The 25,778-nt window shown below is 49.9% G+C and overlaps 1 protein-coding gene across 3 annotated transcripts; it reads right to left on the reverse strand.

Annotated features, from left to right (window-relative positions):
- Positions 1-662: 662 nt before the first annotated feature.
- ZNF692 (zinc finger protein 692) lies at positions 663-24,418 on the reverse strand. Of its 3 annotated transcripts, none has more exons than XM_048819014.2 (12): positions 24,208-24,418; positions 22,561-22,772; positions 22,001-22,032; positions 16,203-16,685; positions 14,693-14,741; positions 14,145-14,285; positions 12,493-12,621; positions 4,890-4,952; positions 3,914-3,992; positions 3,060-3,174; positions 2,167-2,266; positions 663-1,486 (listed from the first exon to the last, which is right to left on the reverse strand). In XM_048819014.2, exons 1-12 carry the CDS (start codon positions 24,322-24,324, stop codon positions 1,102-1,104), a joined length of 1,905 nt encoding a protein of 634 aa, XP_048674971.2. In that variant the 5' UTR covers positions 24,325-24,418; the 3' UTR covers positions 663-1,101. The 3 variants fall into 3 exon arrangements, with proteins under 3 accessions (XP_048674971.2, XP_074975546.1, XP_074975545.1); XM_075119445.1 differs by having other exon boundaries at positions 24,131-24,235; XM_075119444.1 differs by lacking the exon at positions 24,208-24,418 and adding an exon at positions 24,028-24,157.
- Between the last annotated feature and the right edge of the window lie 1,360 nt (positions 24,419-25,778).

Here is a 25,778-nt window from a genome sequence, read left to right on the forward strand (position 1 = left end):
CATGCCTAGGACTCAGACCTCAGAGGTATTTAGGCTCCTAACTCTCACGATTTCAGTGGACGCTAGGAGCCTAAATACCTTTGAGGATCTGCGTTTAAGTGACTTAGGAGACACTGATGTTCAGCGCGACCAAGGTGTTACTGAAAATCTTACCCTTAGGCCCAGATAGGCACCTAACTCCCATTGAAACCCACAGACTTTAGGAGTCTAAGTACCCTTGAAGATCTGGTCCTTAATCTGTCTGTGATTCGGTCTCCCATGTAAAAAGAGGGGATCAGAATCCTTACTGTCTCCTGCCCTTTGTCTGTTTGGTCAATTTACACTGGGAGCTCTTCAGGATAGACTTTCTCACAATGCATGCCTGCAGCTCTCAGCACAATGGGCTCACAGTCTCCATTAGGATGCCAAGGTTCTGCTCTAATAGAAAGACCACAACACAGGCAGGCTTTTCTGCAGCTGGACGGGGGGTGGCTGCTGAACCTCCACTCAGAGGAGCTGCACCAACCGGGGATGGGGTAATTTCACAGGAGAATGGCAGGGAAACAGCAGCAGGAGCTGTAGCCATTGGGATGAAGACAGGCTCACCTACCCTCAACCCTGCCCTGCCCAGGCTGGCAGAACCAGCAGCCCCATCAGAGAAGGTGCTCTCCCCACCCCAGGCATTACACAAAATAATTCTTTATTGAGGATTTGTCCAAAGCCCTGAAGCTGAGAGTAGCAAAGCCGAGGCCTGTTCCTGAGGAGGGCGAACCTCAGCATCTCTCTTCAGAGCCCCCTTGCTCCAGAGAAGGTGCTGGTGTCAGTCCTCTTGGCCCATGGAGAGTCTGCGCTCTACTGACTGTGGTGTGGGGAGGCTGCGCAGGGCTGCCTTTGCCTCCCTGTCCTCATACTCTCAGTACCTGGGCAGGATTTCAGATCTTCTGCTGCAGTCCCCCGCCATGGTTCAGTCATTATCCCCACCCCTCTGCTAAGCGCTTTATGTCCCACTCTCAGCAGAGTCCAGCTGGAAGGCAGGATCCTGCTGGGATCATCTCTGCCAACATCCCCCGTGGTTCAGCCCCCAAGCGCTGGTCAGACCTGGATCCCACTCAGCATGGCTTGTTACTCGGCGGAGGCTGCGATGGGGGACACCGGCCGTTCTGCCTTCTCCGTTTTGCAATGGCTTGGTGCAGGGATCTCCAGCTGCTCTGTGGCAAGTGGGCACAGCACATCCGAGTGGTCCTTGGTTGGTGTCTCCTCAGTGAGGCTGGGGAGCAGGGATAGCGTGTCCCTGTTGCTAGGTGCTGGCATTTCCAGCGTGGGCTGGGCCGGGCCAGCAGTCACCTCGGGATGGCTCTTGCTTTTGTGTGCGGTGACGTTGTCCTTCTTCTCAAACTTCTTGCCACAGATGTCGCAGGAGAACAGGTAGAAGGAGTCGGCGTCATGCTTCTTCATGTGCCAGTTGAGGGAGGCCTTCTGACGGCAGGTGAAGCCACAGATCTCACACCTGCGGGTAGGGAAGGCGATCAAGAGGAGAGTATGGAGAAAGCCGGGCAGGGAGTCAGATGCATAGAGGAGACAGGAACACAGGAATTGTAGGCTAATCTGGCCTGCAAGTTAGGTCTGGTCCTGGGCTCTAATGGCTGGAGAACAGGCTTAAAACCTGAAGCAGGAGGTTTAATCTCCCTTCCAAAATTGCTATTGTTCATTATGGTTATTCTCAATATTCTTGTTTCCACATAAATGTCCAATCCCTTTTTGGAATCTCACTAAACCTTTGGCCTCAGCAACTTCCTGTGGCAATGAGTTCAACAGGCTAATTCATTACTCCCCAAACTTTTGAGGATCGTGCCCCGCCCGTACCTCTGTCCGCGACCCGCCATGTCCTCCCCAGAACCCGGGTTGGAGTGGTGCTGCAGCTTGGGGACTTTGGGAACCTCTGGTCTACAAGTATCTAATGGGTGTAGACATCAAGAGGGTGAGGGGGAGAGGCCTTGTCTGGGGTGTAGTTAGGAAGAGGGCCCGGACAGCCCTAGGGACTGTATCCTCCAGAACTGGATCGATGGCACCTAATCAGGGATTTCCACCTTTGGCCTCTCAGTGCTGCAATTCTTAGGGACAGAGAGAGCTCAGCACAGAGGAAGAGACCCCAAGTCACAGAGCAAGCCAGTTGGGTTTGCTACTTACTGTATGGGTTTCTCCCCCGTGTGGATGCGTCTGTGGATGATCAAGTTGCTGCTGGTGCGGAAGGGGCGGGCACAGTACTCACAGATGTAATCCCGTTTGTCTGCAGTGGGGAGAAGACTGGGTTACTGGTTGTACTGGGCAGCAGGATGTAGGGCAGGGCATTTTACCCAGGTGGAAGCAAAAGCAGGGACGAGAGAAGGGCAGTAGTCCAAAGGGCAAAAAGCAAGGGGTTGCCAGAGCAAATATTGGTAGTGACTCCAGGGCTGGAATGACAGTGGGACCTGCAGGTTGGGATTGAGGAGCAATGGCAGAATTGTGTGTGTAGGGGGAGCTCAGGACCAGACAGCAGAAGATTCTGTGGGTCCAGACTGAGATGCATTATTAGCAGCACTGGGTGTGGCTCCTGGGGCTAGAATAACAGCGCTGTTTGCAGGGCATGACTGAGAGGCACCTGCAGAGCTGGGGCTGGGTGGGAGGGAAACCCAGGGCTAGAATAGTAGTGGGGGCTGTGGTATCAGGACTGGGGAGTATCGGCAAAGGTCGAAAGGGGGAGGGGGCCCAACCCAGGGTTGGAATACCAGGGGGCCTGTGGGTTGGGATTGAAATGCATTAGCAGACCTTTGTGATTGTGGGGCTGGAATTGAGGGGCATCTGGCAGATGATTGTGTAGGAGCTCAGGACGGGGACTGAAGGGCAGCAGTGGGGCTGGATTGAGGGGTACTGGCAGGGGTTTGTGTGTGTGTGTAGGAGCCCAGGACTGGACTAAAGCCCTGTGGATCTGGATTGAGGGGCCCTGAGAGAGCTGTGTGCGTGCTGAGGGGAGGGAGAGCCCAGCACCGTAGCAGAAAGGCAGGTGCTTTGAGGCTTTAGCCCCTGTGCTCAGGCATACTGACCGCTGTGCAGCTTCTCGTGCTCCTTCAGGTGTTTCTTGAAGTTGAAGGACTTGCCGCAGCTGGGCTCAGAGCAGGTGAAGGTCTTCTGGTGCACGTGCTGGTATTTCTTGTGGTGCTGCCGTTTGGGGGTGGGGGGGAAGCAGAGGGTAGGGTCAGCTGCCGCCCAGAGACCCCACAGTCCATCCTCCCTGGTTCATACCTAACTGAGCGCCCTACCATAGAACTGGGAGTCAGAGGGAATGTTTGATTTGATTTTGGGGCTGGACCAGCAGCCCCAGTACAGGGGGTCTCCTTGGTGCCACTCAACTCTCTCTGTGGGACAGCAGAGGGAAGCCATAACTCTATGACCCATTCAGCCCCCAGCCTGTCTGTGGAGGCTGCAGCAAAGGAGGCCAACTGGATCACGTTCCAGAGTCAACTGCAATCAGTGGGAATCTCACCATGGATGTCGATCGGCTCTGGGTTGGGGCCTTAGCTCTGATATAGAATCTTGTCCTGCTGGGAACTGAGGACACACGGACTCATTTCACTGAACAGCCAGTCAGATGGGAGCGACCGGGGCATATGTGACAGCTCCCATTTGGGCTGGGGATTGAAATGGGGATGTCCAGAATTAAAAGCATAAGTAGCTACAGATTGAACTATGGTAAGACCATCGCAGACTCCTGTTCTCTGTGGATCAGGCACAGAGAGGGACCCGTAACATATGTTCACCGATGGGTCACACTGAACTGATTGTCAAGCCCACAGCTGGGCTGATACCATAATGGTTTTAGGCCACGTATCCCAACAGGGACCAGGCGGTGCTGGGGGTGGGTCAGGTGCCCCTCCCCACAGGTCACTATGTCACTCACGTTCAGGTACTGGCGGTTGGAGAAGATCTTGCCGCAGCCCTCAAAGTCGCACAGGAGCATCTCGCGCTTGGTTGCCTTCCTGCAGAGAGGAGGGGGTGAGGATCTTGCAGGTTATTGATGGAGCCAGGATGCAGGTCAGCAGCCCCTCGGTTCTCAAACCCTCCCTTGTCCTCTCCTCTCCATCTCCCCGCACAGGGGCAAGAGCCATGTCCGCTGCAGCCACCTCCCTGGATCTTTCCCTGCTCACCAGCTGCCTTCGTCACCTCTCCTCTGCAGCTTGTGACGTCTGGATAAAGCCCCCTTCATCTCCCTGCCTCACCGGCTCTCCAGCTCCTTTCCAAACTCTTTTTTCCCATCTATGCCCATCTGCTCTGGTCTCTCGGTCAGCTGTGCAAAGTATTGGGGGTGGAGTGGTGGACAGATTGGACAAAGCACACCACTAGCAACGGGGAAGGTGTGTGGGTTGGGGGCGCTAAGGGGTGGGTCGCATGCCCTGTGGAAGACGCCAACCGATGGGTGTGGTGGATATGCGAGAAACACCAGGGAGTATCACTGGCTGTGAGCCTATGCAGGGACACGAGAGGGGTGGTTGCAAGGGGGAATGGACAGGAGACCAAGTGGTAAGAGGTTTGCCCGTCAGTGAGGCCATTGAAAAGTTTGTTAGGTAATGGGCTGTGGGAAGCAGCCCCTGGTGTGTGGCTCTGGGGCTAATGGGGCTTTTCCTCACCTCTAAGTCCAACTGGAATGGCGCTGCAACCCCCACCAAGAGGCCAATCCAAACAGAGCGGGAGATCCTACCCCTGCCAAACTACTTCCCTTTGCAGGAGGCACCACCGGCTGCTCAGTGGAATGGGGAGTCCAGCCGTGGGGAGCAGGGATACAAGGGACTGGTCTGCAGCCCAGCTCTGCTACTATAAGGGCTCTAGGGCAGGGCAGCCAGCAGAGTCATGTCCAGGGTTCCAGGCCAGCTTCCTACCTGATTCTTTTGGGGCCGATCTGGGCCACATCCTTGTTGCTCAGCTGTCCCCGCTTCTTGCGGCTGCAAAGGAAGAAACAAACTGATTGGGTGCTCCCAGAGGGGTGTGTCTCTCCTCCTCCTTTCTCCCCATGTAGTCTCCCTCTCCCCTGTCCTGTGTTTTCCTTTTCTGTACACCCTTCCCTATCTCCACCATTAACGTCTCTCTCTTCCCCTCATTGCGAGAAGGCATAGGAGACAAAGGCTGCCTGGCCTTCTCTGGGGCAGGGATCTCCAGCTACCAGCCTCCTCCTACAGGAAGGAGAATTTAGGGTGGCCACCCTAAGATTGCTCTGGCATCTTCCTGGACCTCCAAGTCTCACTGACACCCATATGGACACTGCGATGCCTGCCAGACACCGGGAAGAGCTCCAGTTTGACCCAGGACTACAAATTTCATGTCTTGAAGGTCAGGTCAGTGTAGAGGCCAGTGCTCAGATCCTCAAAGATCTTGAAATGCCTAAGTCTCATTGAAATCAATGGGAAATAGGCACCTAACCTAACAGGGGCCTGGCTGTTTCCACAGACTGCTAGGCTTTAGTTGTAGGCTGGGTACACACCCCTATCTTTCTGATAAAGGGTACCCCTGCCGAAAGGATACAGGGCTCTGTCCAGCTCACCCCCCAGGCTGCTGGAGTCACTAGGGTTCAAAAGTTAAAGGTTTATACAGTAGAACCTCAAAGTTACGAACACCTCAGGAACGGAGGTTGTACGTAACTCTGAAATGGTTCGTAACTCTGAACAAAATGTTATGGTTCTCTCAAAAGTTTACAAGAGAACATTGACTTAATGCACCTTTGAAACTTTACTATGCAGAAGAAAAATGCTGCTTTCCTTTTATTTTTTTTAACAGTTTACATTTAACACAGTACTGCACTGTATTTCCCTTTTTTTTTTTTTGTCTCTACTGGGGCCTGATTAATTGACTGGTCAGTTTGTAACTCTGGTGTTCATAACTTTGAGGTTCTACTGTAACTATAAAAACACACAGTCAACATCATGCCACAATATATAAATTGCTTTAAATCAACCTCTAAAATGTTCTCAGGCAGCATTTTTCGTACTTTGCCTTTCTGTAAATTTTCAATGGATTTTTTTTGTTGGGTTGTGTGTATGTATGATGAAATGGATGTTTATTGACGTTGAACAATAACAATCTGATCTTTCCAAGCCTAAATATACCACAGGCGTGCTAGATACAGCAGGGCTCAGTGCTTTCCTGCTCCGTGAGAGGCTCCAAGACTCACCAGATAGTAAGCAAGCAGAGGACAACTTGCACAATGTTACCATCTTTGGGTCTCTGTGATAGCATATTTCTATATAAGTAACCTCAGTTTTTCTGGCATACAAAAACTATTACACATCGCAAGATCCTACATGTGTGTGTCTAACATGGCAAGGAAAAAGAAACTGTACAATGCTATATTTAGAAATAGCATGTGTTCCTACAGTTAATAGACTACATTGGAACATTATTGCACAAGAGGGCAGAATTGAGGTTACATATGCAGCCTTTAACCTTTGCCTGACTTCTGAGCACTCATGGTCATGGATTTCCAGAGGAGATGAGAACAGCTTGCTCCCCTGACTTTCAACTAGAATCTCAAGTGCTCAGTGCTTCTGAAAATTAGGCCTTAGTGGTCAGTTTTTCAAGAGGACTCAGAAGCTCCCGAGCCCCTGATGAACATTTGGCATAACCTAATGGCTTTTTTGGTATCATATTTCCCAGTTTTTAATTCAAGTAACAAGATGGACAAAACAATAAGACCGAAGGAGAAAGCATCACTCTACAATTTCAAAGCTCTGATGGCTTGTAATAGAGATGTAAACAGAAAATTTAAGACCTGCAATGCAGTGTGGATGTATTTGGTAGGACATCCCCTGAATGCAGTCATTCTAGGGTTCCTAGGCACTACGGTAATACAAATAATAATGAAATGATAATAAAACTTGACTAGGTCAGTAGAACCAAGCTGCTCTTGAATAAGTCCATCATTTGCACGATAAAAATAAAAAGCACTAAAAACCTTTAGAAAAATCCACTCTGGACATTAAATATGACAGAAAATGATTTTATTTCTGTACTGTTTGACAGTTATCTCATATACGTACTCCTCACCGCACAAAATAACTACAAGTAAATACAATGATCCTATGTTACAAACATGATTAAATGTTATTATTTACCAACAATAAAAAGTCTTTAAACACACTGTATTGCAAAAAGGTATAATACAGTTAAGAGAGAAGGATACAGTCGTAATCCCATTAATCTAATATTTTTAAACACAGAGAAAGTTTGGTCACATATACTGTGACAAAGTTCCTCCTCTACTTTGGTGGGTATTGTGCTTATTGGCAGATTTGTTCCCCTTGGAGCTTCACGGCAGCCCTCAGTTTGGGCGTTTTCGTGAATCCACAGTCCAGGTCAACTCCTCCTGTGTCTGACCTGGAGTTTGGAGGTTTGGAGGCCCACCCTCTACTCCGAGTTCCAGCCCAGGGCCCTGTGGAATGCAGCTGTCTAGAGTGCCTCTGGAACAGCTGTGTGACAGCTAAAACTCTCCGGGCTACTTCCCCATGGCCTTCTCCCAGCACCTTCTTTATCCTCACCATAGGACCTTCCTCCTGGTGTCTGATAATGCTTGTACTCCTCAGTCCTCCAACAGTCTGCGTTATCACTCTCAGCTCCTAACGCCTCTTGCTCCCAGCTCCTCACATGCACACCACAAACTGAAGTGAGCTCCTTTTAAAAATCCAGGTGCCCTGATTAGCCTGCCTTAATTGATTCTAGCAGCTTCTTGATTGGCTGCAGGAGTGGTTGGGTGAGATTCTGTGGCCTGCGTTGTGCAGGAGGTCAGATGAGATGATCATAATGGTCTCTTCTGACCTTAGTATCTATGAATCTATTCTAATCAGTCAGTCTGTCTTAATTGTCTCCAGAAGGTTCCTAATTGTTCTGCAACCTTCCCTGTTACCTCACCCAGGGAAAAGGGACCTACTTAACCTGGGGCTGATATATCTGCCTTTTATTACTATCCTGTAGCCATCTGGCCCGACCCTGTCACAAGTTTGATCTAATTTAAAATGTTCTTAAATCTTGCAGCCACTTTGCTTTTGTTGTTGTTGGTCTGTGATGGAATGTCCTGAAAAGAGAAAGAAGTTAGAAAATAGCAAAATTGTCATTTTGGTGAAGAAAACAGATGTTAAAAATCACGGATGATCTGCCATGTTCACTATGTAAGATGCAGGCTATGCAGCTTACTTTGCAAGTGCAAGTTGAGGCTGCTCAACGCTTTGCAATACTGTATATTGCACACAGGTATTGTCATCAGATTGGGATGACGGTACTTACAGAAAGAGATGAGAGTCATCTGCGAAGGAACACACACTCCAGTATGCGACGTGCTCTTGATGCACTTTCTCTTGCTCCTCTGATATTTTTTTTTTTCTGTCTCCATGTCCCTAGCTGCTGGTATCATAATGGCTACAGCAAAAACCACACATCAATGTGTAACTTATTTGATCAAAACCATTACTTCCTTTAAACCTTAAAGGGACACCACAAACAAGTTCAGTCAATCTTTAAAATGTGTGAAAAGTTCAGGTGCTCTACATTTGATTTCAGTGGGAGTCTGATATCTATCCTATTTAGTTAGGCACGTTTGAAATCCCACTAAGCACTTACACACCTTTGAAAATCTGGCCCTAAAAGACGATCAACAGAGTGCTCTCAAATGCACAAAGTAAAGAAACTGAAGGGAAAAGAAAGATTTAGAGGGAAATAATATTTTTATTTCCAGTGATTTTGAAAGTTTTCAGACACAAGCATGATTTTTGAGTAGATGGTGTACCTCTAATGGTAAAATTAAAATGCTGCAGGGAGAGGAAGGGGCAGCGCAAATTAAATATATAATTTACCATTATTTTCTGTTGTGTTTCGATTAATGCCTCCAGAACTTGTTCTCTACTGGTAGCAAACTGTTACTTAGTTTCACAGCCCCTGTAAAACAGACATTAATAGACTTTCAGTATAGAACTGAAGTCACAAAAACATCTACAAATGAAAAAGGCAGAAGATCCTTTACTGTGCATGTTAATACTTACTTGGTATCTGTTTGGGTTTATATTTTGGGGCTTCTTTCTCCCATAACTCCCACAAAAACATATAATCGTGAAGAGATAGTTGAGAATGGAAGACTGTTCACACTTAATTCAGCTAATTCCAAAGGAAATGCTTTTATACCTTCCTGTGTAATAAAAACATTAGAAAGTCTGGAAGGAAAGAGTCAGGGTCTATAATTAATTCCCTGGTGTTATGTAAGGCCGCAGTTCAAGAAGAGACTTAAGCATATGCTACTTTTTAGGCATATAAGTAGGCCCATTGACTTCTATGGGACTATCCATGTGTGTAAGCACAGGCACCATTGTCAGCCCTTGTGATTTTACTGAGAGTCTTGTGATATTTGGCGTTTTTCTTAAAGCTCCAGCTCCCAGAGTCAAGCGACCACCAGCGTTTATTTAGATACAATGAAAGTTTCTAGCCCTCACGTTTGGAAAAAAAACACGTTGAAAATGTGTCCTGAGGGTGACTTAAAGGCTCAGAAACCAGGAGAGAAATTTAAAGAACCTATAATTTATTATTAGAAAAATCCAAAAAACCCCCAATCCACACAAATCAAATATTCATGATTTTTGAGATGTTACTCATTACTTCTGTACACTTGAGATCGGCAGTACTGACTTTTAAATACTTTGGTGACTTGGAGCCTAATCATTCACTAAGGACCTGACCCAACTCGCAGTGATTTATTGCAAGTCATTCCTCTCACTTCAGTGAAGGTTGCATTAGGCTCAGTCACCCCAAGCAGTTTCCAGCACCCACCCAAGCTTAACTTGGCTTCCTTGGATCTTCAGAGATTAACTCAACTATCAACATCATAGTACTGAAACCAACACATCTTCTCAGCAATGAGCAAATTTTCAGCATCATTTATCTAGAAATGTAATAACAGAGGGCTCTTCAATCTAACAGACAAAGGTATAACAAGATCCAAAAGCTGGAAATTGAAGCTAGACAAATACAGATTATTAATAAGGCACATTTTTAACAATGAGGGTAATTAACCCTTGGAACAACTTCCCAAGGGTTGTGGTGGATTCTCCATCACTGGCAATTTTTAAATCAAGATTGGATATTTTTTTAAAAGATCTGCTCTTGTGCACACAAGAATTAACTCAGGGAAGTCCAGTGGCCAGCATTATGCAAGAGGTCAGACTAGATGATCACAATGGTCCCTTCTGGCTTTATAATCTAAGAAACAATACGCTAATGCATACATCATTTTCTGCATAAAAGTATTACAAATTCACACTAGCAGCTTCAGTGCAGAGAACCAGACACTACACTGCTGAATATTTATTATCATTGTGTGATGGAACCTTATGAAAACTACAGCATTAGTTTACTCCTGGGGGAATTCTGAGCCACTGCTCAAGTGCAGAATTAATGCCTCCTGGAGATATCTTTTCCCCCTGTAGAAAAATTGATTCTGATGGGGAAGTGAAAGGAAACTGCAATTACACTTTTCACGCACTAGGGGCTGATGTGATGCCAGAAGAGAGGACAGCTAACTCACGGGTCAGAGCAACCAGCCATGGAGAGGGAGAAGACAGAGGCTGCCCTCCCCACAGTGCTGTGCCAGGTGAGGAGGCACGGGATATGGAGGGGGGCAGAGTGGGGCACATGGTGTTGTTGAGGCGGGTCACACAGACTGACGTTCCGGAGGGATAGTGGAGGGGGACAGTCTGGGGTGGGAGCAAAGGAGCTAGTGGGGTGACAACTTTGAGCCCAGGGCCGAATAGGAGTGGGGGTGCAGGGCCACATGGAGACGGGGGGGCGGGGGGAGGAAGGGTGCAGGGCCACATGGGGACATATGCAGAAATGAATGGCTGAATGGGGAGTGGGGATGCAGGGACACATGGAGACAGAGGCAGCAGATATGCCTGACTGAATGGGAGAGGCATGGGGGAGGTTCCCCAACAATCCCCACCCCGCAAAAAAACCTGTTCCATACTTCTCCCACCCACATCCACCAACCCTCCAGATTCACTTCCAGGATCCTTCCCAACAATTACTTCCCTCTCCCTCAGCTCCTTCATTACCCCTGAAATCCCCAAGCCTTTGTACTGCTTCTCAATGGTGTGGGAAATACATTTCTGTATTGTAGTTTAAATGAATTATGATCAAAGTTCTGTATTAATATGCCCGGTAGAGAATCTATTTGTCAAAAAACATTTCCTGAATCTTTTTGTTGTTGTTGTCTGTATTGTTACAGACATACTTGCTTACGGGTATTTGAAATAAATTACCAAAATAACTGAAACTGGCACGATTACATTGTATAACTTTGACAAATAAAATATGCAGAATTTTAAAATACTGTGCACAGAATTTTTAATATTTTGGTGCAAAATTCCCCCAGGAGTAACTACTTATACACTGAAGCCCTATTTAGCCATTCGCCTCTTCCCTGGTGAGCAGGATAGTGCAGTACACTATGGCCACTTTGTACCACTTGGGCAACACAGAGGCCATGTTCTGGCCCCACATGGCCAGAGGAGAAATCCCTTTGTGTCAGTGGAACTCTCTCCAGGGAGGGATGGCTCCTGTGGAACCCTCCCTTCACTCTCTGGTGCTGTGGGGAGAGCTCTGATATATCAATTCTCCATTGATGTTAGGGATCTTATGACAGTGGTATGAGTTAGAGCAGTTTAGGAGCTTCTCTAAGTTATGCAGAGGGCAGACGGCGCAGGATCAGGGAGCTGCAACAGGTTCCATGACAGCTCCACCTGCATTGAATGGAGCTGTGACATGGGCAAACTTCAGCCCTACTATATTCTCTCTGACTACCCAGACACTAGTACGCTTGTCTCCCTCGCTGTCCCCTAGTTTCATTACTGGCTCTATTACCATTGAAGTCAATGGAAAGAATCTCTATTAATGTCAACGGACTTTGCTCAGGTCCTCACATGGCTCCCATCACAGTGGCTAAGCATCCTCCGTGAGCAGCACTGGCTAGGTATACAGAAGCATTCGTCCATCCACTTAGCTGCATCTAATCAGGGGCTAAGCCGGCATAGCTATGGCGCTTAGGGGTGAGACAAGTTTCACACCCCTGAGTGATGTACCCATGTTGATCTACATTTTAAGTGTAGACCAGGCCTGAGACACCCAGCGTGGTGTAGTAGACATCTCTGCGCTGGGAATTGGCTGCGGTTTGGTCTGACTGCTATTGTCAGGGGTCTGTAGTTTCAGAGCACAGGACAGCCCCACACACGCCCTCGGGCCTTTAGGTTAGCCAGCATTCGAAAACTTTGGGGTTGGGAAATGCAGTCACTTCTCAGATGGGCCCAGAGCCACTTGGATGATCGAGCTGAGATAGACAAACTGATCTCAACCCCTTCCTTCTCACTCACCCACTTCTCGCCTTCCTTTCTCCTCTCCCTATGTGCTCAGGCTCTCCCTCTTCACCTGGATTGGCCCTCTGCCTGTCTTCCCCCTCACCTGGATTGCACCGCCTTCTCCTCAGAGGGGCTGCCGTTGGCTGCACTCGCCTCGGTAGGCAGCTGCACACCCTTCACGGGTCTCTTGCGGCTCTTGTTCTGGCTTTGTTCTCTTTTCAGCTCGGAGTCACTGGATGGACAAGATGGACATAGGAACTGGTTACAACCTGTGAGAGGGGGCTCTCTAATGGCAGGTGAAGCTAGACATGGGAAACAGAGGAAAAGCAACCCAATGCCACTCAGGGAGAGGCACATACACTAAAAGCATCTCCTTCAAGCCAGTGCTAAAGGAATCAATGTATTATTCCACGTTCACGTCAGGTTAGAGCTGAGAGTTTAGTCACACAACAGTCAGGGTTAGATTTGTCAGAGCAGCCTTCCCTCTGCAGAGTATGTTTAACAAATGGGTCTCTCGTTTCCAATATCAGGACAAAGTCACAAGGAAGCTTGGGAGGAAGGATGAGATTGTGGTTAAGGTACAAGACTGGGTGGCAGAACAGCTGGGTTCTGTTCCTAGCTCTGAAACTGACTCACTGTGTGGGTGAAATCAGGGGCCTTTGTTGATCAGATCCCCCTTGTGGCAAGGTGGGGAGCTACACCAACTTGGCTCCACCCCCTGATGCTATCACACCCAACTCTGTGTTTGTCAAGTCCTTGTTACAACCTGACTTTTCCTGGCCAGATCCTCAGCAGTCTCTGGCCCCTTCAGGGTGAAGGGGAGTCAGAAGTTCCATGGCTCTAGTAGGCGTTACTCAGCCCTAGGTCTCCTGCGTTTAGAACCTTCTTCTCCATAAGCCCCTGGCTGGAGTATGCAGGGGAGCCCACGCCAGCCCAACTCACTGGGTTCAGCTCGGGGCCCGTTTGGATCAGCCAGAACCAGTCTTTGTCAGCCCCTTGCTGCTACCACCTGCCTGTAGGCTTGCCATGCTTCTCTTTCTTTGGAGTGTTAGCAGTTCACCAGCCTGCTAGAGGGCGGCTCTCTAGCAGCTGCCTTTCCTCTCGGGAACTCCCCTTCTAACTGAGGTCCTTAATTTTTTTTATCATGCCCAGGTGCTTCCCTGCCTAATTAACTGCCTCCAGTTCCCTCGGGTGAACCTGAGGTGCCTCATTCCTCACTGTGGAGCCTGTCAGAGCTGGGCTGGTCCCTGAGTCTTCAAAGGGCCATCTACCCTCTGACATTGCAGTGGGCAAATCCCTTCCCCTCCTCTTACCAGTAATGAAAATAAGGTCCCTGCCCTGGGGAATTTACAATTCCAGGGCCGGATTCTGATCTCACTCATACAACGAGAATTAGGAGCGCTCAGCAGTGGTGTTTAGGAGCATCCCGGGGTACCACAGCTACCTGTGAAATCAGAGTGAGGCCTTAATTATACTAGCAAAGTGTTGGCAACCACAAAGCAGGGAGCAGGTGGGAAAGGGCAGGGATCTAGGAAAAGCTACGGAGAGAGACACCTTGTTCGGTAAGCGCCCTGTGGGTTCCTGGGTTAATTGTTAAAGGGCCATGGAAGGTGAAGGGACAGAAGACCAGGGCTGTGGAATTACGTCAGAACATACACAGACTCTTTGTAAAGTGCAAGACTTTGGTCCAGCCTGGCAGCCCTTCAGAGAGCAGTGCAGTCAGGTCCCTCCCATCCCAGCTCTAGCATCCCTTACCTGTCCAACGAGGGGTGGTAATTCTTATCGCGCAGGTCATCCGTGTAAGTGAGGTCATCTTCTTCGGTGAAGTCTTCATCCTCGTCCTCTTCCTCTTTGGGGTCAGGCACCTCCTCTGGTTTATCCTCCAATCCTGGTGCACTGCAAGAATCAGATGTCAAGAGAGGAGGTTGGACGGAAGCGCATCTCCCTGAGCCATGGCTCTGACGGGGAAATCTCTGAGGGCTCTGTGGGTCCTGATCCCACCATCTCTCCTCACAGCCTGATGGCCATCCTGTCTACATGTCCCTGTCAGTCACTGGTCTCTCTGCTGAAGCTGTTCACAACAGCGCTGATGCGTAATAATAGGGATGGGGCAAGACTGTCCCACTGGGAACTGGCTTGAGAACTCAACAGTTAATTTCATACCGGATGTTGTCAGATGGGAGTGACTCTGGGTCATTGCACTGCTGGGGATACAGGACAGCTCCTCTCTAGTCCCGGGAGCATACGCGCAGGGGATAGGTGAGCACCAGGGACAGATGATGAGAAGAGCCACCGTCACTCACCTCTCCGGCTCTATCCCTTCCATGCCAGCCTCTGCCTCTGCCAGGGGAGCTGTGGGGAGAGAAACTAGGTGCAGTCAGTTGAAGGGTGAAATGGAACCATGAAGCTGAGATCTGCAGAGAAGGGACGGGGAAGGAAGGTGCAGTTGTGGGAGAGAGGTTGCAGGAAGGGTTTGGGAGGACAGAGGAATGCGAAGTGAGAAGGCCCCGAGGAAGGGAACTAAATCCTCATTCAGGGTATAAACCAACCACTAACAGGCCAGAGAAAGGGGACTAGGAAGAAACTATAAACAAGTTGTTCCATAATTGTCCAATAGAGGGTTTCTTGCCCCTCCTATGAAGCACCTGATACTGGTCACTGAGGAATAAAGAGCTAGGTGGACCCTGGTCTTATCTGTTCTGGCAGTTTCTGTGTTCCAGCACCTCAGATGTGCTTGGCTGGACATCTGCCCTTGTTTCTCCACAGCTGGGGGACACCCACAGCCAACCCTCCCCTCGGGACCTGCAAGCTGGACGACTACATTTGAAAGCTTCACAAAAAGCAGGATACACCTGCCAACTAGGTCAACAGCGTGAATAGCATAGGATGCCTGCCCTGGCTCCCAATTCACTCCCAGGACAGATGTGGATCTGAAAAGTTCTCCATGGAACTTGGGCCCTTGTCACTAAAAAGACCTGCCTCTCTCCCCATGAATAGCAGGGACACGCTGGGTGCTTTCACTAAGGCCACATCCTCACTTCAAGCCAGTGACATGGTCGGTTACAACACAGTTAAAAGACGTAACAAAAAGGAGACCTACTCACATTCCTGGAACGGGGCCCCGGGACTCAGTGACCCACCCTTGTCTCTGTAACTGACTTAAATCTCTGAACCGTCCAAGGCTTCAGCCTGGTTTTAGGGTAAATGGTTAGTCCTGAAGCTGTAATGTGATGGGGCCTGGGATGCCAATGATGGGAACATTTGGGTGTTGGGGTCTGGCAAAGTGGGTCCCTGCCTCTTTAACTCATTTCTCCTCTTGACTCGAAGGGGCCTGAATCTGCTGACTGATGGTCAGGGTCTGGTGTCAGGCTCCTGTACTGTCCAGGCGTGGGGGCAAATGTAGGGGGATAGGGACTAGTTTAGAGGAGGGTGGTTATTATTACAGGATCCCTATCATCACTATGGATGGAGCTAAGACTCATGGGTTGCTCGTTTGCTTAACAGGGTCTAGCTGATCACTTTCAGATAGGGAGGGGGTGATGTAGGGTCGAGGAAGGGCTATCTGAACTTGTATTTCCAATGTACGGGGGGAGCCAGCTAGCCTGGCTGGGAGTGCCATGGGGGTTTGGAGTCAACGGGGCAAAAGAAATCAAGGACCAGTGGAGAGAGGGAGGAGGAATCCCAGTTTTGGCTGGACAGGAGGAGAAGGTTGTGGGGCCCTGGGAAAGAGAAGACTGGTCAGCTGCATCCATTGTGCCACCACATGCTTGCATGGGGATCCGGGAACAGGGGGGGTCCTGCTCACTCCCTCACCTGCGTCAGTGTCTGTGTTCCCTTCTCCTAGCTCTCCACCGTGGTCCATGCTGCTGGTAGATGATGGAGCTGCCATTCTCTCCACCACTGCACTGTTCCCAAGGGGGTTGGGCTCCACCTTAACCACCTTCCCAGAGGAGTCCTGGGCAAGCGCTGCCCTGCGGAGCGAGCGCCTGCGGCTGGTAACTGGGGAAGGTGGTGGGCTGGGCCCTGAGCTGGCTCCTCTTTCCTTGCGTTGGGAAGTGGCTTTGTCGGGCTGTGAGCTACCTCCCGGTGGCTGCTCTTCCGGTGCAGGGGGGCCCCAGGAGAAGGTGTGTCCAGCCATGCACTCCCACACTAGACTTCCTGGGGCTCCTTTGTCTCCTGGTGAGGGGGTCTTCACATTGGGGATAAAGCTGCACTCCTGGCTGTGAACATGAGACAGGACGACCAGGCGCTGCAGGGCATCCGTGGGGAGGGCGCTGGGATCTGAGCCACCCTGCCCTGGGGGAGAGAGAGGGAAACCACATGTAAACCACAGGGTTCCCCTAGCACCATATAACCTGTCTATCCCTGCCTGTAACCCAAGAACCCACGGGGGACACTGCACCATCCCAACATTTACCCCAACCTCTCCATATAATCCTACCCCTAAGGGAGCCACAGCACCAACCCCTCCTCCCCCATAACCCAACTTCCTGGTCGTGTGACTCTAAGCACACCTGTATTCATACAAAGAAAAGGAGTACTTGTGGCACCTTAGAGACTAACCAATTTATTTGAGCATGAGCTTTCGTGAGCTACAGCTCACTTCATCGGATGAATACCGTGGAAACTGCAGCAGACTTTATATACACACAGAGAATATGAAACAATACCTCCTCCCACCCCACTGTCCTGCTGGTAACAGCTTATCTAAAGTGATCATCAAGTTGGGCCATTTCCAGCACAAATCCAGGTTTTCTCACCCTCCACCCCCCCACACACAAATTCACTCTCCTGCTGGTAATAGCCCATCCAAAGTGACCACTCTCCCTACAATGTGCATGATAATCAAGGTGGGCCATTTCTAGCACAAATTCAGGTTTTCTCACCCCCCCACCCCCATACACACACAAACTCACTCTCCTGCTGGTAATAGTTCATCCAAAGTGACCACTCTCCCTACAATGTGCATGGTAATCAAGGTGGGCCATGTCCAGCACAAATCCAGGCTTTCTCACACCCCCCCTCTTCCCCCCCCCCCAGGGACACACACACACAAACTCACTCTCCTGCTGGCAATAGCTCATCCAAACGGACCACTCTCCAAGTTTAAATCCAAGTTAAACCAGAACATCGGGGGGGTAGGAAAAAACAAGGGGAAATAGGCTACCTTGCATAATGACTTGGGGGGTGTGTGAGAAAGCCTGGATTTGTGCTGGACATGGCCCACCTTGATTACCATGCACATTGTAGGGAGAGAGGTCACTTTGGATGAGCTATTACCAGCAGGAGAGTGAGTTTGTGTGTGTATGGGGGTGCGGGGGTGAGAAAACCTGAATTTGTGCTGGAAATGGCTCACCTTGATTATCATGCACACTGTAGGGAGAGTGGTCACTTTGGATGAGCTATTACCAGCAGGATAGTGAGTTTGTGTGTGTGTTTTTTGGAGGGGGGTGAGGGGGTGAGAGAACCTGGATTTGTGCAGGAAATGGCCCAACTTGATTATCATGCACATTGTGTAGAGAGTTGTCACTTTGGATGAGCTATTACCAGCAGGAGAGTGAATTTGTGTGTGGGGGGGTGGAGGGTGAGAAAACCTGGATTTGTGCTGGAAATGGCCCAACTTGATGATCATTTTAGATAAGCTATTACCAGCAGGACAGTGGGGTGGGAGGAGGTATTGTTTCATATTCTCTGTGTGTATATAAAGTCTGCTGCAGTTTCCACGGTATGCATCCGATGAAGTGAGCTGTAGCTCACGAAAGCTCATGCTCAAATAAATTGGTTAGTCTCTAAGGTGCCACAAGTACTCCTTTTCTTTTTGCGAATACAGACTAACACGGCTGTTACTCTGAAACCTGTATTCATACACTGCACACTACTGGAATAACCTTTGTACAACATATGCCTTATGAGGTATCATTTGAAAACTAATAACTCACTGATCACTAATATTCTTGTGTGATGTATGGACGCGATGTGTATTAAGAGTTATGGATATAGACTAGAATTGTGACTAAAGTATGTTTAAATGAGACATGTCAGGGGGAGCTGTAAATAGGTCTGCCCTAGACAAAGGAATGTGTTTGTTTCTCTGAACAGCAGCCAGGCTGTCAGTGAGAGACAATGAAGGTCTATTTACATATCAAATACCCAAAGCTATCAAGCCAACAAGTGGGGGAAGAGAGAGCATGGGGTCTATGCCCAAGCAGGAGAGAGAAGCTTGGTCCGGGTTTTACTTTTCAAAAAATATATTGCCAAGTTCACTGATCTATAAAGGTGGGGTTGGGGGTGTTTGAACCTCAAGTGATAAGCAATTGAATCAACTGATTGTACACAATTTTACCGACAGTACCAGGAGGTGTGAGCCAGTACGACATCATGCATCAACTATGGGAAAGGGACTGAGAGACTTTTTCCATTAGACCATATGAACTGGAACCATAAACTCACTGAACATTAAATCCCACCAAATGAGGGTAAATCCATCCTCATCATCGTATCCACTCATTATACTCCATACCTGAACATAGCCATTATATGAACAACATACCCCCATATCTCAATGTCTGTACTTTGACCTGTTAAACTTTTACCCCAAATCGGGGAGATTGCAGATTATGTATTCCTTACGCCACCCATTTCCTAAACCGAATTTCGCACCCCTTGATAATCTGTACCTTATTCCCTGATAACCAGAATCTTCTTTTTACTTCAACATTTTCTTATTAAAATTATTAAATTTGTTAAAAGTGCATAGAGTGAGGTCTTTTCTAAAAGCTAGTGACACACTGGTAAACTGGTAATATCATTGTGAAATGTATGTATAAACACAATATGAGAAAATATGGATACTTAATGATATCATGCTTTAAAGTCTGTGGTCAAACAGGGAGAAACAGGTCCCCATCCAGACAGGAGCTAAGGTAGCTGTCTACCTGTTTAGAGTGAAATTAAGCAAGCTGTGACCAAAAACAATGGAAGCCCTATTTACATAGAAATCAGCAGGGGGATGGGAAGTCCACAGGATGGAAAGAACACTGTGAGGTCACTCTGCCTCTTGACACAAAGTCATTGAACTTTGGAAGATATAATCAAAGAGAGAAGCCATGCCTGGCATCCCATCACTAGACAGACACAAGGGAACAGAACTCTTACAAGCTGAGAAAGATGGGCCCTTCAACCAAGGGAGGGGTTGAAGTCTCTGGAAACTGAGTATAAGCGAGAAACCTGCTTAGGCAAAGATCTTTCACCTAGGGAGACAAGGAAAGCCAATATCTTGTACTTCTGTGGAAGGTCCTGACTGAGGGAAAGTGAACCACGGCTTTGAAGAAGGAAGCTTGGTGAGAAAAAACATTTTGAACAAAGCCTGTCCCTCGCTAGATTCAGTTTTAGACTTTTCAATCCATGTTTTCACTTTTATTTGCTTATTTCCCTTTCTAACTTTATTCCTTTCACTTGGCATCACTTAACCTATGTCCTGCTAATAAACTTGTTTGATTTTTATTATAAACCAACTCAGTGCTGTTTGCAGGGAAGAGTTTATTTATCCTGGTTAATAAACTGTGATGTACTTTTGTCTCTTTAAAGGAATAAGCTGACCATTATTTCTCTGAACTGTCCAGGAGAGGGCTGGACATTGCAGAGCACATAGTTTTGGGAAAATTCAGGACTGGGAGAGTGTTGGGCTCAACTTGCTGGTTGTAACCAAGACTGGTGGAAGACAGAGTAGGGCTGTAGACTCGCTGCTGGGGTCAGAGTTGCTAAACCCAGGCTGTCTAGCACACAGACACTCAGGGTGTAACTGCATACTTGTAGGCTGGCTGTGAGCATCCTAGGCTGTGGGATGCAGCAGCAAAGCACTGTACAGGACCCAGGGTTGCAGGACAAGCGGTGACACAACCCCTTACTGGTCTGGATCACACCCAACCCTTTGACAGTGGAGTAGGCGAAATAAGATTTATACACAGCTTGCTATTTTAACTGAGGTTTGCACTCCAAGCACTAGTAGAATAGTTTTAAGTATTTTTCAGGTGAAAAGGCTGGGGAAAGTCAAAGAAAGGTTACTGTTTTATTATTTTCTGTTTATTTCAGGGAAGGAAATAGAACAAAGGAAAGCATAAAGATGAGTCACAAGCAGAAAAGGCAGTAGGAGAAAAGAAGCAGATGCTGAGCTCACCAAGAAGCAATCAAAAGAGCTGTATGCACAGTAAGGTCTTTCAGCAGCTGATCAGAAGCAAACGGAGCTAGTGGTCATGCTGCACTCATATGCCATAAGGAAGGATGGGGCACCTGCTCCAAACCAGGGGCCGGAGCGGGTCCCTTTTTCTACTACAGGGCATGCTTGTAGGGTGGCTGTGAGCATCCCAGGCTGTGCACTGCAAAGCATAGGCGCCCAACCCCACTCTGCCCCCAGCCTCGCCCCGACTCCACCCCTGCCCCACCCCCATTCCAACCCCTTCCTCAAATCCCTGCCCTGGCCCGCTTCTTCCCCGCCTCCTCCCCCTCCCTCCTAGAGCTTGTTATGCTGCAAAACAGCTGTTTTGTGCCAGCAAGTGCTATGAGGTAGGTGGAGCAGGGATGCAGGCATGCTCAGGGGAGGAGGTGGAGGTGGGGCGGGGAGGGGAGCTTGGCTGCCGGTGGGTGCAGAGCACCCACTAATTTTTTCCCCATGGGTGCTCCAGCCCCGGAGCTCCCACGGAGTCGGCATCTATGCTGCAAAGCACTGTAGGACACCCAGGTTGCAGGGCAAGTGGGACACAACCTCTTACTGGTCTGGATTGTACTCTGAACTCCATGACAGGGCGCCAGAGCACCACCCCCCTAATTAACTCTAACCCCCTGTGATGGGATGTACAAACCCTATGCTGGGGAACAGAGGGTTAAGGACCATCTGTGGGCCCTGGAGGCTCCACCCAGCTTCATCTGTTGGGTGTGCTCACAATGCACATGGAGCTTGAAAGGGCACTGCACAGCTCAGCCTGGGTGGTCAGTGCAAGGGAGCAGACCTTCCCAGGTAGCTCCTACAGGGATACAGCAGGAGTTCCATACTGCCTGAAGAAGACCTCAATATGGAGCTGCAGGCCACCATCACAGAGACAGCAGAGTGAGGGTGAGGAATCTCCGGACCCCTTGCAGTTGAGTACGTGTTGCAAGTCAATAACCAGGCCCTCACTGGGGCTCTAGAGAGGCAGGGGGCACTGGAGGAAGAAACCTAGGGAGCAGACTTAGTGATACCCTTGAATTACCAGCCCCAGGGTCAAAACCAAGTGGAGCGGTGGGTCTAGGTTCCCCCGCTGCCAACCCAGACTTGAGCCACTAGGTGCTACTGCTAAACCATAGACTTGAGCCACAAGGGGGTATAGAGAGTTAGTGCCCCAAACACAAGGTGATCCCCCCATCATGCCCAGTCATATAACCCAGCACCACTGGGGCTGAAGCACAGTCTACCCCCACCATGTAATCCTTCTCCCTGACATGACTGTCACTAAAAGGGGGGATTCCCCCACTGCACCTCCCTTTTTAGAAGGACACTCAAAGCTGCATACCCCTCCCCACAAGGAGAAGTGCGTGCAGAGTCACAGAGACCCCATTTGGGCAGGAGAGGTGCCTACCTGCACTCAGGACGCAGCCCTGTGAAGTGTACCTGCAGCAGAGAGAGGTGGGGACAGAAGGTGAGATATTGAGTGAACAGCGAGGGGCAGGGAGGGAACCCTGAAAACACAGATCCTGCACCCCCTGGCTGAGCCCATCCACCCAGAAGACAAAAGGGAACCTGCTCCATGACCTCCATCAGCCCACCCCAAAATCTCAACCACCACATGGGACAGGCATCAAGGTCAGACGCCAGTTAGGGTGCAATGGGGGAAATTGGGGGAAAGGACATATTGGAGCTTGTCAGGGTAATTGGTGGGGGCATGATTGGGACAGCAGGAACCTGTGAGGTTCTGGGAGGGTTGCACAAGGGGCTCTGTGGGGAAATGGGGGCTGTGAGGAGGGTCGGCCCTGTTAGGGGAAGGTGTGTGGGAGGTGGACCGTGAAAGAAATCAAGGGTCTCCTATGTCCATTCTACAGAGCCCCCCCTCCACTTCCTTCTCCTCCCATAGGACCTATCTCCCACATCCTGGCCCCTGCTGTGGGACCAGTACTCCCATCCCTCCCTCTCACTCCTCACCGGTCGATCAGGTACTTGGCCAGCTGGGAGTGCAGGGAGAATCCCAGCTGCTCCTTGAGCCGGCACCACTGCTCCAGGTGGCCCCCGATGCGGATGCGGCACTTGCTGCGCCGGGCGTCCAGCTCCTTGCGCTTCTGTTTGCGGATACACTCAGAGGCCTGCTGGCGGCCCTGCCGCCTCTGCTCCATCCTCCCACCAAGGATGCTGCCCACCTGGGAGTGGGGAGAAAGAGACTAGGGAGTGAGCTGCAAACCCCTTGGGGCTGCACAGAGGGAGTGGGGCAGAGATCCTGTCTGTGGTGCAGTGGGAGGCACACTGAGACAGATACAGAGGACAGTGAGTCCAACTAGGGCATTACTGGGGGTGAGGAAAGCATTTGAGAACTCAACTAGTAAAGACTGTACCCAACAAAAGAAATAGTGTGGGGGGTGAGATGGGTAAGTCAGGAAAAGGCAAGGGGAATATCCCAAGAAGAAAAGGGTCTGAGGGTGGGAAGGAAAAGGGACTATCACATCGTTAGGGTCCAGGGGGATAAGGGGTGTGGGGGACAAGCCTCCCAGAGACATTCTCAAAGGCCTCTTCCCTCTCCTGCTGTATTAGTTTGTCTAAAAGTAATCAGTTTAATCAATAATACCCAACCCCTTTCCCACCAAAGGAGTAAATCGATCTATTTGTTCCTTTTTCAGTGCCCTTGACTTGCTGCTCCCCGCAATGCATCCCTGGGACCCACTGTGCCCTGCCCTTCTCACCACATGGGGGACAGTGGTACCCAATGCCCCACTCCAGCCTGCCCCAGTAACATTCCCTGAACAAACCCAGGGCCAGGCCCCACACCTATCCTGCACCAGGTACACTGAGACAGATACAGGGGGCAGTGAGCCACATCGGCCCTGGGCTGCCCATGAACCATACAGCCCTAGAGCTGCCACCCCACACTGGCTGCCCTCCCCCCTCCATGGCCCCTCAGTGCTGCCCGGTCCCTCCCACCAAAGCCCCTCCTCAGCTCCGCCCACCGCCCCACCCCTATTCCTTCGACCCATCCTGACCCACCCATTACAGCCCATCCCCTTTTCCTCAACCCCCCCATCACCATAGTCCCTCCAGTATTCATCAGCCCCGCCCCTCCCCTTCTCAGACCCACCCCTGTTCCTCTCAACAGAGCCCCGCCTCAGCTCCACCCACCACCCCGTCCCCACCACCATAGCCCCGCCCCTTTCCCTCAACCCCGCCTCTGCCCCGTCAGAGCCCTGCTCCTGCCCTCTTCCACCGGGGCCCTCTCCTCTATCCCCACGGCCCGGATCACCCTCCCCTTCCCTCAAGCCGCGCTTCCCGCCGGACGCCTCTGGCCAATTAGAGCGAGGCGCGCGGCAGGAGTGGCCGTTGTGTAGCGAGAGGTGGGGGCGCGCGCGAATCCCCCTTTGCTTCCCCCCTCCCCAACTGCCTCTTGCGTTTTTTCCGCCGTGGTACCTTAAAGTGGGCCCGTCGGGGCACAGCGCGGGATATGGGCGTTGGGGCAGCACCGGGCCCCGCTCCGTACCCCCGAGCCCTTCACCCCTATCCTTGAGCTTACCCCGAGGAGGGGAGGGCCCACTCTGGGGCCGTGTCCCCTTTAAGAGACAGACCCCTCCTCCCCCAGCGCTTACACACCGCTGGCTGAGACCGTGACAAGATGGCGTCACACCACCAACTCCACAAGCGCGGAAGGAGCGCGCATGCGCCGTGGACGCTCTCCGGCCGATAGCGAGAGAGTGTGGCCCGGTGCATAACGGGAAATGGAGTCCTGCGCGCAGGGCCTGACGGGTTTTCGCGTCTCCAGCTCACAGCCGAAGGGCACCTTGGCTCTCACAGGGGCATCATGGGAGTTAGAGCATTTATCCATGCTGGAGTTCGATGTTGTCGTCTTTCCCCCTACCCTGATGCATGATGGGAACTGTAGTCTTGTGCCCTTGGTGTATGATGGGAGCTGTAGTCCTCAGGCTCCCGTTCAGCAAGGGACTGAAGCACCTGCCTGACTGGGAACACATGAGTACTCTTGATTGTAACGGTGCTATGCATGCACTGAAGTATACTCCTGGGGGAATTCTGCGTCACTGCTGCAGAATTCATGTCTCCTGCAGATTTCTTTGCTTCCCCACAGAAAAATGACTTCTGATGGGGAAGCAAAGGGAAGCAAGGGTGGTCACGTGCCCCTCCCCAGCAGTGCAAACAGTGCGGTTTGGGCACCAGGAGCAGCTGGTAGAGACCTAAATCACCGCCGGGAGGAGGGGGGCACTGAGCTGTGAGTGTGAGACACACACACACACACACACACTGTCCCTCTCACTCGCTATTGCAGTATGCTCAATGTGCAAGAGCAGGGCTTTGGGTGTTTCTGAGGAGGTAGGCATGGGGCAGGCTCTGGCTCCACAGGCAGAACAGAATGGAGCAGCCTGCCTGCTTAGTGAATTGTTCCCATTGTCTTTGTGAATTCCCGCAGGAGTATAAAACAGGTGTAAACATTTTAAGGCTCCTTTACTTTGCCAGAGTGGTGTAAAGGACAGTATGGCCTTACAAATGCTTATGCTGCTTTAGTGATTAGAACTGGTCTAAATTTTTGGAGTGAAAAAATTTCCCATCAGAATGTGCTCCGAGAAGTGTTTGCTACTGACCTTTCTGGAGTTGGTCAGTAGCCAATATAAATTGAGTTTGATTCCCCAGCGCTCACTTGCTTTTCAGTTGCCTATGATGTAACACTGAGCATATGACTTTATGTATTTATTTGTTGACTAATAACTAGAAGTAAAGGATCAAACCTAGCAACATTACTATTAGACAAAGGGGTTTGGCGATTTCCTCCAGTGCTCCCTACTCCCATTCTCTATAAATTGTATTGTAGTTGAAATAAATTACCTATATTATCGAAACCAGTGTGATTATACTGCATTATTTTGACAAATAAAACATGCAGCATTTTTAATTTTTTGGCAAAGAATTCCCCCAGGAGTATTAAGTACCTTCCTGAACTGAGGCCTTAAAGAGCCCGGAAATGCAGCTCCATGGCCCCATCATCCTCTGTTTGGGGAGGATTTTCTGGTCTCAAAAAGGAAACGGAAACTATAGCCTGGTCTGTATCTAAAACTTAAAGGACTGTTGCTCCACCAGCCAAAAAACCAAAATCCATGCCTCACCGCTGTGCTTATACCTTTCCCCGTAGCCCCTCTCTTCAGTGGAGCAAGAGG

Source organism: Caretta caretta, chromosome 14 (genome assembly GCF_965140235.1).
Source record: "Caretta caretta isolate rCarCar2 chromosome 14, rCarCar1.hap1, whole genome shotgun sequence".
Taxonomy (NCBI): Eukaryota; Metazoa; Chordata; order Testudines; family Cheloniidae; genus Caretta; species Caretta caretta.

What these genes read in the sequence shown, in the direction of transcription:
- ZNF692 (XM_048819014.2), bottom strand. Translation starts at nt 24,324, where the DNA reads ATGCACCGGGCCACACTCTCTCGCTATCGGCCGGAGAGCGTCCACGGC. An exon ending in TGTCACGGTCTCAGCCAGCG is followed by an intron (nt 22,773 to 24,207) that starts GTGTGTAAGCGC and finishes CCCCACTCCCAG; the next exon opens with GTGGGCAGCATCCTTGGTGG. An exon ending in GAACACAGACACTGACGCAG is followed by an intron (nt 14,742 to 16,202) that starts GTGAGGGAGTGA and finishes CTCTCCCCACAG; the next exon opens with CTCCCCTGGCAGAGGCAGAG.